At 56.3% G+C, this 17,555-nt stretch overlaps 1 protein-coding gene across 1 annotated transcript; it reads left to right on the forward strand.

The window, feature by feature from the left end:
- Positions 1-3,292: 3,292 nt before the first annotated feature.
- On the forward strand, positions 3,293-7,490 carry BARHL2 (BarH like homeobox 2). Its single transcript, XM_068690473.1, has 3 exons — positions 3,293-4,315; positions 5,685-5,910; positions 6,421-7,490. Exons 1-3 carry the CDS (start codon positions 3,733-3,735, stop codon positions 6,731-6,733), a joined length of 1,122 nt encoding a protein of 373 aa, XP_068546574.1. The 5' UTR covers positions 3,293-3,732; the 3' UTR covers positions 6,734-7,490.
- The last annotated feature ends 10,065 nt before the right edge of the window (positions 7,491-17,555 follow it).

The following is a 17,555-nucleotide window of genomic DNA, read 5'->3' on the forward strand; positions in this document are numbered from 1 at the left end:
CTGCCCGCGCCGTTTTGTTCCCGCTCAGAAACGTTCTGTAGGGTTCTCTTGCAACGGCCCCAATTACTCCGAGGTACAATATATTTTCTCCTGGATTAGACGGCGAGTCTGCTGGCACAGTGTAAATGTCAAGCAGCAGCTTTTAATAAAGGGATGTTCAGACTGTTAAATTTCAGAGTACAACGGGCTCGGCCCCTCCCGTCCTCCTCCTCCAGTGCTGCCAACCTGTCATCGAGCCAACACGCCGACACTCCAAAACGGAGGGGGGGAGGAAGCCCCCGGCCTGGGGCGGCCGAGGGACCCGGGCGGCTCCGAGCAGTTTCGTAGGGAGAGGGGCAGCGCCCCTCTCCTCGGCGCCCTCCCCGACCGGGCAGAGCAGGGGCTGTCCACTCGTCGTCGGGGCGCCGGGGCCGGCCCTCGGGGCACCGCTGCAGCCGCTTTCTCGGCTCCCCGAGGCCGGATCCCGGGGTAGGTCCGTGCCACCCCCCGACCGGCATATGATACCCCGTCCCTACCACTCGCTGTCCTCAGGCGGCCATTGATTAGCGCTCCAAGTGCCGCTCTAATTAGCTGTCTGCTAATTAACGAGTAGGGCCCCGTCCGACCCCTCTGACTGGCACCTTCGCTCATCGCTTTGATTTGGCTATTGCTGATTTATTGGCGGTGAGAGGGCGGGGGGGGGGCATTCCGTGGCTTATGCCTGCAGCCAGACGGGTGGGAAGAGAGGGGAAGGGGGTGGGGTCCCGCACCCGCCCCAGGCCCCAACAAGTGCAGAGCGAGTCCCACTGCCCTTCCGCGCCCGGCTGCGGGCACCCTTTTATGGGCCGGTGGAAAGCGGCAGGAGCTGTAATGCCCCTGTGCTGGGCTTCCCGGTCCCCGGGAGGAGCAGGGGAGGCCGGGGCTGTCGGGCATGCCGGGGCTGCGGGTGCCCGTCCCGGGAGCAGAGCGGTTGCCCGGAGCTAGCCTCGCCGCCGCTTTCCCCTAAAATATGTCTGCACAATGGAGTCGAGGATTAAAAAATAAGAGGAGGGAAATGAAAGGTGTTCACTCTTCGGGAATAGGGCTTTAAGCCCTAAATCCTGATTCCGGGACGCGGAAGTGCATTGTGAGTTAAAGGATTATGTTAGTGTAACATATTACCTCGGATCCCGCATTCCCTTAGGGATAATTAGGACATACTTTTGGTAAATTGCAAACCAAGACAGCAGGATAAATACTGCCGCTGCGGGCTGCTTTTCTGCTGCAGGAGCCTGCTTGTGCATTTGCAGATTTGTTTATTTTCCCCCCTATCTTCTGACCTTTCATTTCACTCTCCAGTATTCCTTTTTTTTTTTTTTTTTTTTTTTCCTATCCTCTTCTGCTTTCTTTATTCGTTCAAGAGCCCCGATCCGACCGCCCAGATGCGCTCGCACCTCGCCGTGCGCGACCCCCGCTAGCATCGAGCCGCCCGCCCCCGCGCTGCCTTCGGCCCCGGCCACACCGGGCTCCCGTTGGGGATCACGGGGGCAGCCGCTGCCGCCGCCCAGCGGACACAGGCAGCCCTGCACCTCCCGCCCAGAAGCTTCGCCTCTGGGCACAAAACGGGCCCGTAAAGTCCCGGGGCAAACTGCACGCCCGGCAGCCCACGGCACCGCCGCGGTTTCTTGTCCGACCAGCGGCGGCCTCGGTGGCGGGGCCGTCGGGGCGGAGCGCGGGGGCTGCTCGGGAGCCGCAGGTGGGAGGTGCTCCTGCCGTCGAAAAACTTCTTAGGAAGTGAGGGGGTCGGGCCGGGACCTGCCCTGCCGCGGCGCCCAGCGGGGGCCGTACGCTTCGGATGTGACACCGGCGACAGCCAGGGAAGGTCCCCGGTTTTTGAAAGCGAGAACCCAGGAGCTCTTCGGCTCAGCACGGCCCCAAGCCGTCGGAAGCGGAGCCGAAGGCCGCAGCTCCCTCCACATAGAGGGACCTCGGCCTTGTCCTTTGGGGTGCGGGTCCCCACCCCTTGTCGCTGCCCCTGGGACGCCGTGCAGCTGCGGTGTGTCACATCGGGACCAGCCGTCCGCAACGAGTTGCCGCCTCGCCGCGGCTCCCCGTGCCCCCCCTGCTCCCCATGCAGTCCCCGCACCCCTCCGCACCTTTGAGCAGGGCAGGTTCGCAGGGGGACGCACTACGGGGGGAAGCGGGAGGTGGAGGGCGCAGCTCGTGGGGAAGTGGTGAGCCCCCCGCTGGCAGGGCGGGGATCCCCGGTGCGGGACAGACAGGACGGGGCGGGGGTCGAACCGGCCCTCGTGTCCTCACCGGCCCCTCCCCTCTCCCAGGGCGACCACCGGCAGAGCCGGTCGGGGCTCCCTGCAGCGGGGAAGCCGTTGTCTCCGCGGCCGGGTCGCCGGGCCCGCTCCCGTGGCGTTACCGAGAACCGCGGCCGACCACCAGCATCCAAAAATCTTCCCCTAAACCAGTCCCGGCCCAGTCTCGCTCGGAGCCCCCTTCACCCTGCCGCGTCCCTCTGTGCCCGCCTCAAGCTGTGCCCGGCCCCGGGCTCCCGTGGGGCGCACCGCGGGGGGAGGTTTGGGGCCGCCGCCGCTGCTTTCGGGGCGGGCCGGGTCTCGGAGGTGCTTTGCCGGGACGGGCCTGCGGGCTAGGAAGGGAGGCGGCGGGGTGGGCAGGCCCCCGGTTCATAGGGGCCTGGAAATAGTAATTCGGAGTAAAATGTAACTCAGAGAACTCTGAATCATTCATTACCACCTTATAATTACTCTGCTAATTAGGCTGACACGGCACTTAATCAGGATTAATACGACGTCTTGTCACTGGCAGTTCCCATTACTCTGACATTCAACAACGGAGCCGTCCCGCAGACGCGAACACGGGCTGCCGCTCTCAGAGGGGACCGGGACGGCCCGACCCCGCGGCCGGGAGCTGGAACGGGGCCGCAGGCGGGGCGGGACCGAGCGGCCCAGTGCGCCCCGACGGCACAGCGGGCCGTGCTCTCCCCGCTCACGCCGTAGCCCCGTCGGTGCCAGCACCCGCCACACACACCCCCCGCCCCCCCCACGGTGGACCCGGATCCCCGAGGGCTGTCGCTCGCCCCGCTGTGCGCCCGCCGCCGCCCAGTGCACCGGGACGGGCGCGGCCCCGCTTCCGCCCTGGCGGTGCCGTGCCGCTCCTCTCCCTTTCCTTCTTCCCCTCTCTCCCGTTCCTCGATTTGCCTTTCCCTCCTTCTCGCTCCGGCTCGCCCCTCTCCCCGACGGGGCGGCGCTGCGGCGGCGGCGGCGGCGGCAGCAGCGGCGGGAGGGGGGGGGCAGAGGGATAGCGACGGTGCCCGCCGCCGCGCGCGCTGATTGGAAGCCGCCCTGGCGGCGTCACTCCCCGCTCGGCGGGCCGCCAATGGGGGCGGGCGGCGGCGGCGGAAAAAACCCGGGTTTATCAGAACCCGCGGGGGACGCGGCGGCCGTGACGTCACGGGGGGAGTCGCCGCCGCCGAGAGGAGCCGGCCGGCACGGGCGGGCGCGCCGCAGTGGCCGGAGTCCGCCCCGCTCCGCGCCTCCGCCCGCAACTTCCCAACTAACTTCGGCCCGGCCCGGCTCGGCTCGGCCCGGCCCGGCCCGGCCCGGTGGCGATGCGGCGCTCAGCGGGGGCGCCGCGCTAGTGCCGCCCGCCCGAGTGCCGCCGCAGGTGCGCTGCTCCCCCGCGGCCCGCCGCCCGGTGAGCGGGCAGCTCCCGGGGATGCGGGCGCGGCGCTAGCGGGCCGCCATGGAGGGGCCGAGCGGGTCCAGCTTCGGGATAGACACCATTCTGTCCGGGGGCAGCTCCGGCAGCCCCAGCGTCATGAACGGGGACTTTCGGCCGCACGGCGACGGCCGGCCCGCGGATTTTAGGAGCCAGGCCACGCCGTCCCCCTGCTCGGAGATCGACACCGTGGGCACGGCGCCCTCGTCGCCCATCTCGGTGAGCATGGAGCAGCCCGAGCCGCACCTGGGGGTGGCGGAGAGCCTCCCGCCGCCGCCGCACCACCTCCACCTCGGCCCGCACCCGCCGCTGCCGCCGCCGAGTTTGCAGCCGTCTCCCCAGCAGCCGCCGCCGCCGCCCCAGCTGGGCTCGGCCAGCTCCGGCCCCAGGACTTCCACCTCCTCTTTTTTAATTAAGGACATTTTGGGCGACAGCAAACCGCTGGCGGCGTGCGCACCTTACAGCACCAGCGTCCCCTCTCCCCATCACACCCCCAAGCAGGAGGGCAGCGCGGCCCCGGAGAGCTTCAGGCCGAAACTCGAGCAGGAGGACAGCAAAGCCAAGCTCGACAAGCGCGACGACACGCAGGGCGACATCAAATGCCACGGTGAGTACGACATGGCCCCGCTCCGCCGCCGGTACGGCCCGGTGGGAGGAGGGAACCGGGGGGAAGCGGGGGAGAGCAGCACCGGCTCCACTCTGCACGGGTTTGTCGCGATCGCCGCTGTGTCGTTTAAATGGGTAAAAAATAATGCAACCGCGTTTTATTCTGTCCGGCGAGAGAAAATTCCTCCTCGTCCTCTCCGTCTTTTTTTTTTTTTTTTTTAATTTAATTGTATTTATTTATTTTTATTCTAACTTGCTCGTTTTTAACGAAATTAGGCTGAACGAGTGCGATGGCGTTTGGAAGGAGAGCGTGTTTATTTTTTAGGCAATCGCGCATAAATGCCTCCCCGGCTTTCTAAGAACCACGCACAGCGGCCCCGTTGCACTTAATGCCTTCATCCTTTTCGGCTTTGTTCATTCGATCTGAAATAAAAATAAAGAGAAACAAACGCAACAAATCCCACCACCTTCCCAATACCAAATAAACGAAAGAAGCTTAAATTAAACAAACAAACAAAAAGAACCGGCCCGCGATAAGCAGAGAAGGTCGCGGGGCTTTGTATATTCTGCCAAAACCCCCGGTTTTTTGCTGCGCTGGGACAAGGAAGGATTATTTCTCCGTCTTCCGTCTTCTCTTACTTTTTTTTTTTTTTTTTTTTTGGATGGATTTCGGGCTCTTGGGGAAGCCTCCCCGCAGCTCAGGGTTTGTAAATGAAAATAGCGATGTGTGCGTGGGGAGAAGGAAGGGGAAGGAAGGGGAAGAGTGAGAAACAGTGGCACGGAGAGGAGATCTTTTTCCTTCTGTGCGAGCGGAGCCTCTCCTTCCCGCAGGCTGGCTTCGCAGGAAGCGCACTTCAAGCCGCGAGGTGATGGGACACATTTTTCTAATTTTGCCCCATTCACATATTTTTGCAAGGCTGAATAGCAGCGAGACGCTGGTGTGTGCCGCTCATTTTGCTTTTTTAGCATTAGCATAAGAGTGCCCAAAACAGATGTACAGTCTGGTCTGTCCATTTTTGTGTGCACCAACCTCCCCAGTGGGTCAATTAGAGAGATTATTGTTCTTCCTGCAGGGAAGATCAAGGAGCGCTACAAACCCGGGTACAAGCAGGGGTGGATTGACATATCGATTTCCCAGCTTTTAGGGGCGGGGGGGGGGGGGGAGGAGGGCGAAAAAATAACGAAACCTTCGCCGTTGACAAATAGAGCGGGGAAATCCCGCCGCCCCCGCTTTATTCGCCCCTTCCCCAAACGCCCCGGAGAAGTCCCGGGGGAGGGGTTAGCGGGGCCCGAGGACGGCTCCAGGGAGGGGCGGGGGTCGCTCCAGGGTCCCGTCGCCCCTCGCTCACGGCTCCTCGGCTCGCTCGCAGGGACAAAAGAGGAGGGCGACCGGGAGATCACGAGCAGCCGGGACAGCCCGCCGGTGCGGGCCAAGAAGCCGCGGAAGGCAAGGACAGCCTTCTCCGACCACCAGCTCAACCAGCTGGAGCGCAGCTTCGAACGCCAGAAGTACCTGAGCGTGCAAGACCGCATGGACCTGGCCGCCGCCCTCAACCTCACCGACACGCAGGTGAAAACCTGGTACCAGAACCGCAGGTAAGGGGGCCCCGACGGGGCGGCGGCTCACCCACGGCTCAGCTCGGCCCGGCCACGGGAGCGGGGGAGGGGGGCGCCGCCGGTCTTGCCCTCCTTGCGGGAGCCCGGTGCGCGGCCCCGCGCCCTCCCCGGCGGCCGGGGGGTCCGTCCAGTTGTCACCGCTGCCATAATTTTCTGTCTCATTACATACGGTTGCAGCCACCCTAATTCTGTCGGAAAACATTAGTGTCAGCGCGCTGTAATCTAACCGGGGCGCCATGTTTATTAATTTGGCCGGAGCCTCCGCGCGTGTGTGTGTGTGTACGCGGGGGGAGCCAGGGCACCGGGGGCCGGGGCTGCCCGGGGCCGGCCCCGTGCGGGTACCGAGGGCCGCAGCGCCCCGTCGGGGTCCAGGCAGCGCCGGAGAGGGGAAGGGGCTGGCCGCCCGCAGCCGGCAGCGCTCGTCGGGCCGTGCCGGGGGCCCCGTCGCGGCGCCCGCTCTGCAGCCACCTCTTGTGCTCCCCCCGGCAGGACGAAGTGGAAGCGGCAGACGGCGGTGGGACTGGAGCTGCTGGCCGAGGCCGGGAACTACTCGGCCCTGCAGAGGATGTTCCCCTCGCCCTATTTCTACCACCCAAGCCTGCTGGGCAGCATGGACAGCACGACGGCGGCCGCGGCGGCCGCGGCCATGTACAGCAGCATGTACCGGACTCCCCCCGCGCCGCACCCCCAGCTCCAGCGGCCGCTGGTGCCGCGGGTGCTCATCCACGGGCTGGGGCCCGGAGGGCAGCCGGCCCTCAACCCCCTGGCCAACCCCATGCCGGGCACCCCGCACCCCCGGTGAAGCGGCACCGCGGTCCCCGCAACGAGCCCTTCCCCTCCCCGTCCCCAAACAAGCCCCAGCACCGCAGAGAAGGAAGCGAGGGGAAGCCGAGGGGCAGGAGCGTCTGCAGGCAGCCACCAGCCACCGAAGGAGGCGATCAGTCAGAGCAGGGACTCTTGAACCGTGAACCCCGAGCCGAGCCCGTAAGTGAAACGACCACACGCGGGGGAACGCGGGCAGAGCCACGGGGAGCCCCGCCGACCTCGGCTCCTGCGAGACAGGACTTAGAGCTCGGAGACAGAGAGAGAGGGAAGGAGGGGGAGGAAGAGAGGGCGAGGAAGCCCGCCGCAGAGCCTGCCCACTGGAGAGGACCGAGGGATGAGAGAGCCTCGCCCCCGCCCGTCGGAGAAGACCGGGGGAACGGAGAACTTTGCACTGATTTTTTCTCATGACTTTTTTTTTTTTTTTTTTCTTATTGAAAAGTGGCATGCTCCCTAATGCGAACAGAATTGTACAGACCGAGTGCTGAGTGCTATATCATATTTATTATATGTTGTCCAAAAAAAAAAAAAAATCACTTCTATACGTTAGTTTAAAACAAACGAACGTGGTTCTCCCCTCTCCCTTTCCATGTCTTTTTGGATTCAGTAAAATAAATGCTTAGATGACAAAATATAGATTTTATTTTTTTTTTTTGTGACTGAAAAATTACAGGGAAAAAAGAAAAAAAATAAAGTTTATCTTTTTTTTAACAAAAATTCAAGGTAGCTAATTTTCCCCATGACGAGAATGCAAGAAATTCGGAGTAGAAAAGGCAAACGCCACTTTTTTTTTTTTTTTTAATGTATTTTCGTTCTTTCGTAACCGGCGATTTTTTTTCGTTCTAGCTGTATATTAAAGGAGAAAAAATCACCACCCCGCGCCAGGTGCGGTGCCCTTCGCCGTTATTTTAAGCACCTAGGCAGGGCGGCGGCGCTTCCTTGGGGAGCTGGCGGGGAGAGGCGGCGGAGGGGGGCTCCCCGGACCGGTTCCGGCCCATGGGGGCGGGCGCGGCGGGGCCGTGCCGTGCCTGGGGACGTGGCCCCGGCCGGGCAGCTGTCTCCGCACCGAGCTGGGACAGACAGCGAACGAGCTGGGGGTGAGTAATGAGGGAAATGAAGGAAAATAGGCAGGGGGTCCTGGCGGGCGCTGAGCCCCCGAGCCCCCCTCTGGTCGTTACCCCTCCCCCTGCGGGCCGTTTCTCTCCTCAGCGCCCGCCGGCCCCGAGCCACAGCAGTCAGGAGGCGGCAGGGAGAGGGGGCACGGGCAGGGGCTGCTGGTTGCCACCCTCCGCCGAGCTCCTCGGCTGGCTGGGACTCCAGCCCTCGAAGGTGAACACCCTCTTGCGAAATTTGGAAGTTATCCAGGAGTCGCCTATAAAACATTCATGAAGTCAAACGGTATCTTTTCCTCTGGGGGTTTGGATTTTGGGGTTTTTATTTTTATTTTTCTCGTGAGTTCCCTTTCTCTCTTTCTCGAAGAGAGAATTAAAAACAAAAAAAAAAAGAAAGAAAAAGAGGAGCCTGCGGGCACATTTATTTGGGCTTTGCTAATTAGCGAGCGGCTTGCTGATTTCTCTGCTAATAAATTCGCGTTAAAACCATATTGACCCCTGTCTTGATCTAACAAAAGGGGAGCGGGCCGGGAACGCCCACCTCGTTTTGTGCCCGTGTTGCGGCGGCCGTTGACAATTCCCCCGCGCCTCCGCCGCCGCCCCTAAATGCGCCTCGGCAGAAACGAGCTGGGAGCGCGCCCGGGGCGACCCGGGCAGTCCCCTCGGGCTGGGGGATCGCCTCCTGCCCGGCCTGGGGAAGGGGTGGGCAGTGGGGCTCGGATAGAGTCCTCTCGCCTACCCAAACAGCGAATCCTGGGCTGTTTTCTCCCAAAAAGGAGGCGATCCTTTTGGAAAAGCTGGTCCCAGGCTTGTATTTCTTCTCGATGGCTAAATCGGGGCTCGTATTTTTACTGCACAAAGTCGTTGAGAAGTAGTAAGAATAAGAAAAAGTTCGCGCAAAATGGATGAGTGCTCCCCAGAGCAGGGGGCCGGGAAGGGGCTGGGGGCTCCCGCGGGGCTGGAAATCGCGGCCGGGGCTGTGGTGGTACTGAGGGTCGGACGGCGGCTAAAGCTCTGCTGAGGGGGACGGGAACCGCGACCTCTCCTGTAGTGCGATTCCCGACCCGGCTGGAAAGTGGGAGTGAGAAGGAAGGATAGAGCCGGAATCGCTCCCGTCTATTTTTCCCTTTGGGAAGCGGAGCTGGGAAATCGCTCCCATCTATTTTTCCCCTTGGGAAGCGGGGGTGGGAGGGAAATTATAACTCCCGCCCGCTCGTCCCGCTGCCCATTCGTACCGGGCAGGAGCCACTAACCGGGGCGCGTTGCCTCGACCCGCGACTCACAAAGAGCCGGGCCGGGGGCCGCTCCGTGGGACCGGGCGCCGCTCGGTGCCGTTGGTGGCTGTGAGTGTGCAGCCTGTGCCGCCCTCGTCCCCGGTGCTGAGGCCCTGGAAGTAGACGTGAGCCCCGAAACCCGTCTGTTGCGAGCTAAAGGGGCTCTCGGAGCTGTAAGCCTCGGGAAATTTGGGCACCCGGCGGAAAAACCTCGGCGTTGGGCCGTCGAGCGTGGAAACGAAACGGGAGGCTGAAGGCGACCGGTGCGGTGTGTGTGTAAACGAGGGGGCCCGGCAGCCCTCGGGCATGCTGGGGGCATTCGCTGCCTCCCCCGGGCGGCCCCGCTGTTACCGGAGCACCGGCTGCCGGCAGCTCCGGGGCACCCGCGGAGCCCAGCCCGGAGGCTGCGGCTCGCCCGCCCTCAGCACCACGGACAGTGCCGGGAGGCCCGGCTTGGTCCGGGACCGCCGGGTCCTGCCCGCACGTCGGGGCCGAGCAGCTGGTGAGGCCAGGCTCAGGCGGGCCGTGAGCCTCCCGTGCGTGAGAGCCGCGTGGCCTCGTTCCCTGCGCTTGGCGGCATGCGGTCGTGACAGTGAAGGAGGCCGAGCCTCGCTCCCGCCGCACCGCTCCACTCGCCTCCGCCGCCCGGGCCAAAGCTCCTGCCCCGGGCTGCGAGGGGCACTGCGAGCACGGGCTGGGGACCGCCCCCCCGAGGGTTTTGTCCCCACTCTTTGAGTGTTTCTCTCCGCCGGTGTAGACGGTGGGGACAAAAAGCGGGATATGTCTGCTCCGCTTCTGGCCGTGTTGATCCGGATTGACACCGGTGCGGCCGCGGTGGGACGCGGGATGCTCTTGCCCCGTCCCCCTTTGGTTTGTCTCTGCTGGGTCTTTTTCACGTGTTTTTCAGATGAGCACGACACGGGAGCCTCCTTCGTGGGGGTTCCTGCTACACTCGCACAGGTTTTGGGACCATTTGCAGCCTCTGGCTCCCGGCTGAGCCGCGGGTAGGCTGCTGCGGGCTGAAGGGCTCTCTGGCGGGATGCAGCGGCAGGGTCAAGTTTAATTACTGCCTTCCCTCCCCCCCCCCCCCCCGACGCCGGGGGATTAGCTTGGCCATCGTTGGAGCAGAAAGTGAGGCGGTGGGGGCTTGGCCGGGCTGGGACACGGCGCTGCCTCTGCTGCTCCCTGGGCACCTGGCCCGGCGACGGGGCGACTGCCGGGGGCATGGGAGAGCTGCAGCCGCCCCCTCCCCCCCCCAGCCGGGAGGCGTTCGGCTGGGCCGCTGTGAAGCGGAGAGAGGGAACGAGCCAAGGTTCCTGGCGCCCGGTTCCCCCAGGTTGCGTTTACACGCTGTAACGCCGCGTTACGCTCTGGCGCTGCCCGTGGCCCCTCCATCCGGCTTCTCGTGCGAGTGAGTTTTTAACCTTTGTTATTTTCTCCCTTTCCAGAGCTTATCTTCCTCCAAATTCACACGACGCCTCTGTGCGATTGCACGCTGTAAGTCGCCCTTTAAGTCCTTATTGCAGCCTACTCGAAAAACTTGGCTCCAGCCCAGGGCATAGAGTGGGTGCAGACAGGCCGAGCTCACCCGTGGCAGCGGTAAACCCCTTCACAACGCGAGAAATATCCCCAGCCCAGAGATGATGGGGACGAGGGGTGAAAAACCGTATGAGAAGGGTTAGAATTACACAGCTCTCCGTCCTCCTTATTCTATACTGCTGCGAAGCCCACGTCTCCCGCCGGTGGCACCGAACGGGTTTCTCCCCGGTAGGTGCTTTAACGCAGAGCCCCGTTTGCGAGTTAGGGGCGGCACGGCAGAGCTGCCCGGCCGGGACGGCTCCGCTCCCTCGCCCCGCAGGAGGAGCCGCCCGCTGCGCTCCGGAAGCAGCATCGAAATGTCCCCCGGGGGGCCTGGCGGGGGGCAGCTCATGGGGCCGGCCCCCCCCCCCCGAACGGCACGGGGAGGGGGGCGGGCGGGCGGCCCCCCGGAGCGCCGCTGCACGGTGCCTCTGTTTGATGGAAAAGCCGCTGGACTTGCCTCTTCTCCGGGGCTGCTCCCACCGCCCCCGGGGCCGCGGGGCAGCTGGGGCAGGCTCCTGTCCCTGCCGGTTCCCAGGCGGAGAGCAGGGCCGGCGGAGCGCCTATCACATCAAAACTCCGTTTCCATATTCATATGCCCTATTTTCCACCAGCCGTTTCTATTAATGGCAGCGCGCAAACGCCACTCCTCCGAATTAACGGATTTCAAAGGCACCAAACGAGGCGCTCCGCGATGCCAGCGCCGGGCCCGGGGCTCGCCCCGACGGGGCGCCCGCTCTCAGCCCGTGGGCCCGGCGCGGTGCCTGCCGCCTGCCCGGGGCTCCCTCCCACCTCCTTCCCTCCAGCCGGGCCACGCGTGGTCCACCGCACGGAATTCTTCTCTTGTCTCTGGGAGCTCGCGCAGGGCGCTTTAATTGCCGCGTTTTCAAACCGAGGTAATAGTGGGGATGTCTTAGTAATTACCTTAATGAGATAACACCTTTCCTTCCCTCAACCTACTCATTATCGTGCTTCTTGTTCAAATTCCAACTACAAAGAGCTGTACTTATTTTAAAAAAGGGAAAAAAAAGACTAGTGAGGGGAAAAGTCTGAAATTTGTCTCATCCCTTAAAACAAACACCTTACATAGATCTCTAGCATATAAAGAGAGAACTACACCCCGTTCCAGGAAAGGTTGGCTTGAAGTAAACTAAACATCTGGGGTACCCCTTAATTATTCTTGGTTGGCTTCTTTAGCTTGACCTGTAGGGATGTGAGGGTGTCAAAGTGATGAATTTTAAGATGTTGGGCTGAGAAGACGTGCAGCTGCAAGACTGATGGATTTAGGAAGGGAATGGTAACAAGGTTAGCTGCATGTGAAGTGTGAATTGAGATTTTTGCAAAGAGGCTGTGATTGCAGATGGGCATAATGTTATACCCTTGCATGAAATCTTGCTATTATTGTATAATGGTCAGACAGAGTGTGAAATGACTTATTACTTTACTTGTATTCTTTAATGAAGTTGAGTAGGGGAGGAGAACTACCAGGAAATCGATAGTGGCGGTGCACAGAAACTATATGACAGGTGCCGATACATTAAATATTTATTTAGCTTTTTGCCCCTGCCCCATCCTCCTCCCCCCCCCCCCCCCCCCCCCCCGATTTTCTACTGTTTCAGAACTCAAACAAAAATACAACCAGTGGATCTAGACAGTGAAGAAAATGCACAGGATTAGAGTGATATTTTCTTTGCCACGCTCACTTTCTGCAAGATATATGAAGTGGGTGTTGCGTGGCAGTGTATGTGTTCTGTGCAGAACAGTTGACGGATATCTAGACCCAGCCTGCGTGCACATGCTTTCTAGACAGGTCTCGAGCTATTCAACATGCATCTCTCTTCTAGACCTTGATGCCAGCATAATAATTTGTCTGCTGTTATGACCCAACGTAAGTTCAAGCAGGCTTCTTTCCACCTTGATATCCCTTTCTTTAGTACACAGTGAGTGTAGTTGTCCACATGGGCACTATCATCCTAGGAACATGTAGCAAAGCATCTGTGCCTACTCCTTTGTGCAGCAGTGTGTGGGTACCTCCGGGCATCTGGGGTGGGTGGACCACTTAGCAGGCATCTTGTCGCTTGTTTCACAGGTAGTCAGGGTAAAACATCTATTATCAGAATTTGTGGTTCAATTGTACAACTGCACTGGTCTTTGAGCATGCAGTGAGGAAAAGGAAATGGAACTGCTCCCTTAGGATGCTGTTCTAATAATAATAATAATAATAATAATAATAATAATAATAATAATAATAATAATAATAATAATAATAATAATAATAATAATAATATTCCCCAGATGACTAACCTCAGGACACCACTGCTGAGAATTTTTTGACAAATCCTCTCCCTGCACCTGGGCTTAGTGAGTTGTTGTGAGTTGTCTTTCTCACACAGAGCAGCTTCACCTCCCTCTTTGAATACATGCAGCATAAGTGCAGCTTCTCAAATGCTTTCTCTCCAGGACATAGCCCATTGCTTGAGAGACTCTCTGAGATGGTGCCTCTCCTCCAGGGCCATTCCTGGACCTTTTCCCAAGAGCCAGTGCTGCCCTTTCCTGAGAGCCTGCCTGCAAAATTTTGCCCTGTATTTTCTGTGGAGGCTGTTCACTGTTACATTTCAGTCAGAGGTCAGGAAGAACGAGTAATGTGAAGCAGGCTAGGGAATAATTACCTACTTGGTGCTCATTAGCATATGGGATAATAATGATGGCAGGTTTGTGTGAAACAGGGAACACATCTGAGGCCTAATCTTTGTCCCTACAGTAGTCCTTCAGACTTCCTTTTAGTATCTGTGCCTCAGTGTCTGAACAAGCAGTGTTCTGGACTTCAGCTCCATTTCCATTTATTAACATCCTGTTGTAGGAATATCTCTCTTCTCTCCTCTGGTAGATGAAAAGGTCACTGCAATGTGCAGGGGTTTGCTTAAGCTGGAAAGAAAACCAACCTGATGTAATTCTGCTCATATGAATGACATAAAAATGCACCGAGGGGCATAATATGTTGCTCAGGACACAGAAGGACATGGGGTAGCTAGTTCCCTGATTTAGTAGTAGCATAATAGACTGGCTGGCTCATTGTGTCTTTTAATACTGCTGTTTTCATTGTGTGAAGGTGAAACAAGAAATCCTGAAAGTTTTCAGGGCTACCCTATAAAAATGCTGTATCAGTGCCTGAGTATGTGGAAAGGTCTGCTCTGCGGCATACCCGCTGCCAACCCAGCACTGCCAATGAAACCTGCAGCTTCCCTTGGAGTGCTGCTCTAAGGACAGGGTATCTGGAAAAAGAAAGCTGTGAATACAGCCTTTTCAGAGGAATTGTCATTTATGAATTGGCTAGATTCTGTGGGTTCAAGTACTATTACTGTCATTATATTAAAACAATGCAGTTCTTTTGCTTTGTCTTTAGAAGTTGTGAAATAAAGCTGGATTAGTATGCCTTCAGAAGCACAGAGAGGTCTGTGGTAAAATGCAGCTAAGCATGTCTGCAGCAGATCACCAGCCTGGGTGCTGACAGCACCAGCCCATATTACTCCACATAAACTTAATAGGTCAGTGAGGTTTGCTGCCTAAAACAGGGTGCAAGGTAAGAACACCAGCAGCTTGTTTTTGCAAGTTATTTTGTTCTCTATTAGCCTTCTATTTTTCCCCTTCCCTCCTCTCCTCCTTCACTTCGCTCTGCCTGTCAGTGAGCCCTCTGAGGCCACAGGCTGGAGGAAGACATGGGCAGCCTTCCTCCAGCAGCCCTGGCATGCTGGGGTGTGGAGCAATGCAGCATGATGTGCATGCAGCAGCACTGTGCCTCTTCCATGGAGACTAAGCTCATTACAGTACAGTATTCTAAAACATGCTTAACCTCTCCAGGCTTGGGTGTTGTATCCCAAATCTACTGCAGAGCATGGACACCCCAATTAGCACTTACAATGCACTGTTGACATTTCTCTGGGCCAGCCCAACAGGAATAATTAGATGTGATATCTAACACAAAGTCATTTTTTCCCCAGCAGAGGGTACACTGAAAAACGAAAGCAATGTCTACTGCAACTGTACTTGGCCAGATTCAGCTCTTGCATTGATTGTGGTGGCAGTGCTCAGCTGGCTTCCCCGGGCCCAGCTGCTGCAGAGTCTGTCTGTGTGGGGTTAGTGCTGGAGATAAAGCTGTGGGACAGGCTGTGCCAGGAAGCTTTTACATGGTGCAGACCTGGGGAAACTGCTGTATGGCCCTCTGTGTGAACCTGTCTGCTAGGAGATGCAGTGTGAATGGAAACATCTGCTTAGCATAAAATCTTCTCTCATTTAAGGTATTGGCTGGCGAATAGAGAAGCTGGTCTTGCTGTGAATTCAAGCCCCTGTCCTGTCACACATCAGTGTGTAGAGAGCCGTGTGGGTTGGGTGAGGAATCAGGCAAAGCTTTAGGAATCGGGCAATCCTCAGCAGCAGTGCACGTAGCAGCAGCAGCGGCAATACTATTGTGTTGTCATAAAACACACAGTAGCAGGCCAAAAAGCCTGTCAAAAAATACATGTGACAGTAAAGGGGTAAAAATGATCTACTGCAATGCAGCAGGAAGGTGGCTGTCCTGTGACACCACTAATAACAATAGCAGATCTGAAAATGTAAGTGTATTTAGTGAGTATTCTTACTTGGAAAGTGGAGGTGTGTTTGGCTTTGGTACCATTTCTTGCCTACTTTAATGCATTGCAAACTGGAACTTGGAAGGACTTGGCAGAGTGGAGAGGATATGAAAATGATTATTTTTCATGTAATAGAGATCACATAGAGATTTCCTTTGTAGTTCACAGCATTTCCATTCCAGGATTCTCAGAGAATTAAAGCATACAAATAGAGAAAATCTGCAAAGTGTTGTCAGGTATTATTTATGTATTATTATTTTTGCTGGAAGAGACATGTAAATATAAAGAATTAGAAAAAGGAACGACTAAAGTAAATTATAATGGAACCCACAATAAATCTAACATGAGAATAAAAGTATAATGAGAACACATTTTCTCCAGCATAAATACAAATCCTGTCTGCATGCTAAAGCCCTATTAATTGGATACTTGTTACAGGAGTAAATCTTTAAATGTGTAAAAAATATTCTTTCTGCTCTGTGATGAAATATAAATATCACCAGATTTATTAAAGAAAAAATTCTGCTAAACGACTACTTCTCTTACATACTAATTTATGCTTATGCTACATCTGAAAGAACTCATCCTGACATGAATATCAGCTAAATGAATGAAGCTGTAAAAGAAAAAGGTTTAACGTGGATCATGAGAAGTCTCTTCTATCAGGCACGGCAGGCTTCAATGAAGTTTTATATTATGAAATAGAGGAAAGGTGATAGTCTCTTAAGAGACATAATACTTATCCCATGAGTGATATAATAGTTCATAATTCACCAGAGAACAAGGCTCAAGTGAGTCATATATATTTTATTGCACAATTGGGATTAATACTGTACATGTACTTCAGGGAGGCATGCATAACCTATTCTATTTATATGGAGAAATGGTTTAAAATTCACCCTCTTCTCACACCCTTTTCTCCTACCCTTTGGCACCAACTTACAAGAGAGGGACTTGGAAAAAATAAGTAGGGACACCAGGTGAAAAACAGACATGGGATCAATGTACTGCTGCAGAATCATTTGTCAGTAGCTGCACTGATGCTGCTATGGCAATTTGAAATGTTGATTTTTCTAATGATAGCTGCCCATAGTCCCAGAAGAAGAGGTCAGTCCTGGCTAGATGTGCTGCAGATTGCTTTTTTTTTTTTTTTTTGGCTGAAAGTTGGTTTTTGGTGGGAAAGCAGGAATTGCTGACTTTAACCTCTGTTTGCAGCCACCATGGTGGAATTTGGTTGCACCTGGCTCCTGCTGTGCCATTGCTGTGCTGCCGCTGCCCTTAGTAGACATGTTAGGAGGCATAGGGGAGGCTGTTCATCAGCCTCCCCACAGCACTGCCTAGGGTCCCAGACTCATGTGGGGGAGATGAGAAACAAGAGAAGTAGGATGGCAGGTGAGCACCTTGCTCTCGCCACTCATAAGATGTGAGGCTTTGTGTTGTTACTCCTTTTCTAATACTCCACAAATGTGATGTTTAGAGATGGTGGATGTGGCATTTGAGTCATGTTTTGGGGAAATATCTTTTTCTCCTGTGAAACCTTGTTGTATTCTTTTGGATGATTTTCTGAAATGTGGCCTAGAGCAGAAATTTAAAACATGACCTTGTTCCCTTCCTAAGAAAAGCCATTTTCTAAACTGTGTCTGAGGATTGGAAGCAGCACACTTCACCTCTCCAGCAAAATCACCAGGAAAAACAAAAGTTGTTCTCATCCTCATTCTCCAGCCAGGCAGCTTGCCCCCACACATGACACAGGGATCTATAGATAATTCTACGGTATTTTGGAAACTCAAAGGGCCTCTTTTATCAGTCTCAGTTTAACATAGAATAACTGATCCATGACATAGGTATTGGTATCTTTCTGGCATTTTTTTTTTTTTTTTTAAAAGCTAGCAAACATGTCCTGCCAAAGCATGTGGGTTTGGGAGCTTTTTAGATCTAGCCTGGAGGAGTTAATCACTAAGTCTTGAGTCTGATAAAAAGCTCACAGCACTTTTAAAAGGAATTAAAAAATAATAATTCCTTCATGATCTTGCACACAAATAATGCTGAAAAGTGTTTGGAAGAGCTATCTTTGAACTGCTGTTATTGGGGAGGCATCTTCTGTCATATACAGCTACTATATGTATAGTGATTATACACTTAAATGATACATAACCACCATTTTCAGAGTACTCTTAGTAGAAAGCATTTCATACCACACAGTTGTTTTA

The sequence above is a fragment of the Anas acuta genome, chromosome 8 (assembly GCF_963932015.1).
Source record: "Anas acuta chromosome 8, bAnaAcu1.1, whole genome shotgun sequence".
Lineage (NCBI taxonomy): Eukaryota > Metazoa > Chordata > Aves > Anseriformes > Anatidae > Anas > Anas acuta.

Bases quoted from the DNA above. Each gene is read 5' to 3' on its own strand.
- BARHL2 (XM_068690473.1), top strand. From the start codon at position 3,733: ATGGAGGGGCCGAGCGGGTCCAGCTTCGGGATAGACACCATTCTGTCC. The intron at 4,316-5,684 runs GTGAGTACGACA...GCTCGCTCGCAG, and splicing joins GGGCGACATCAAATGCCACG to GGACAAAAGAGGAGGGCGAC. The intron at 5,911-6,420 runs GTAAGGGGGCCC...TCCCCCCGGCAG, and splicing joins ACCTGGTACCAGAACCGCAG to GACGAAGTGGAAGCGGCAGA.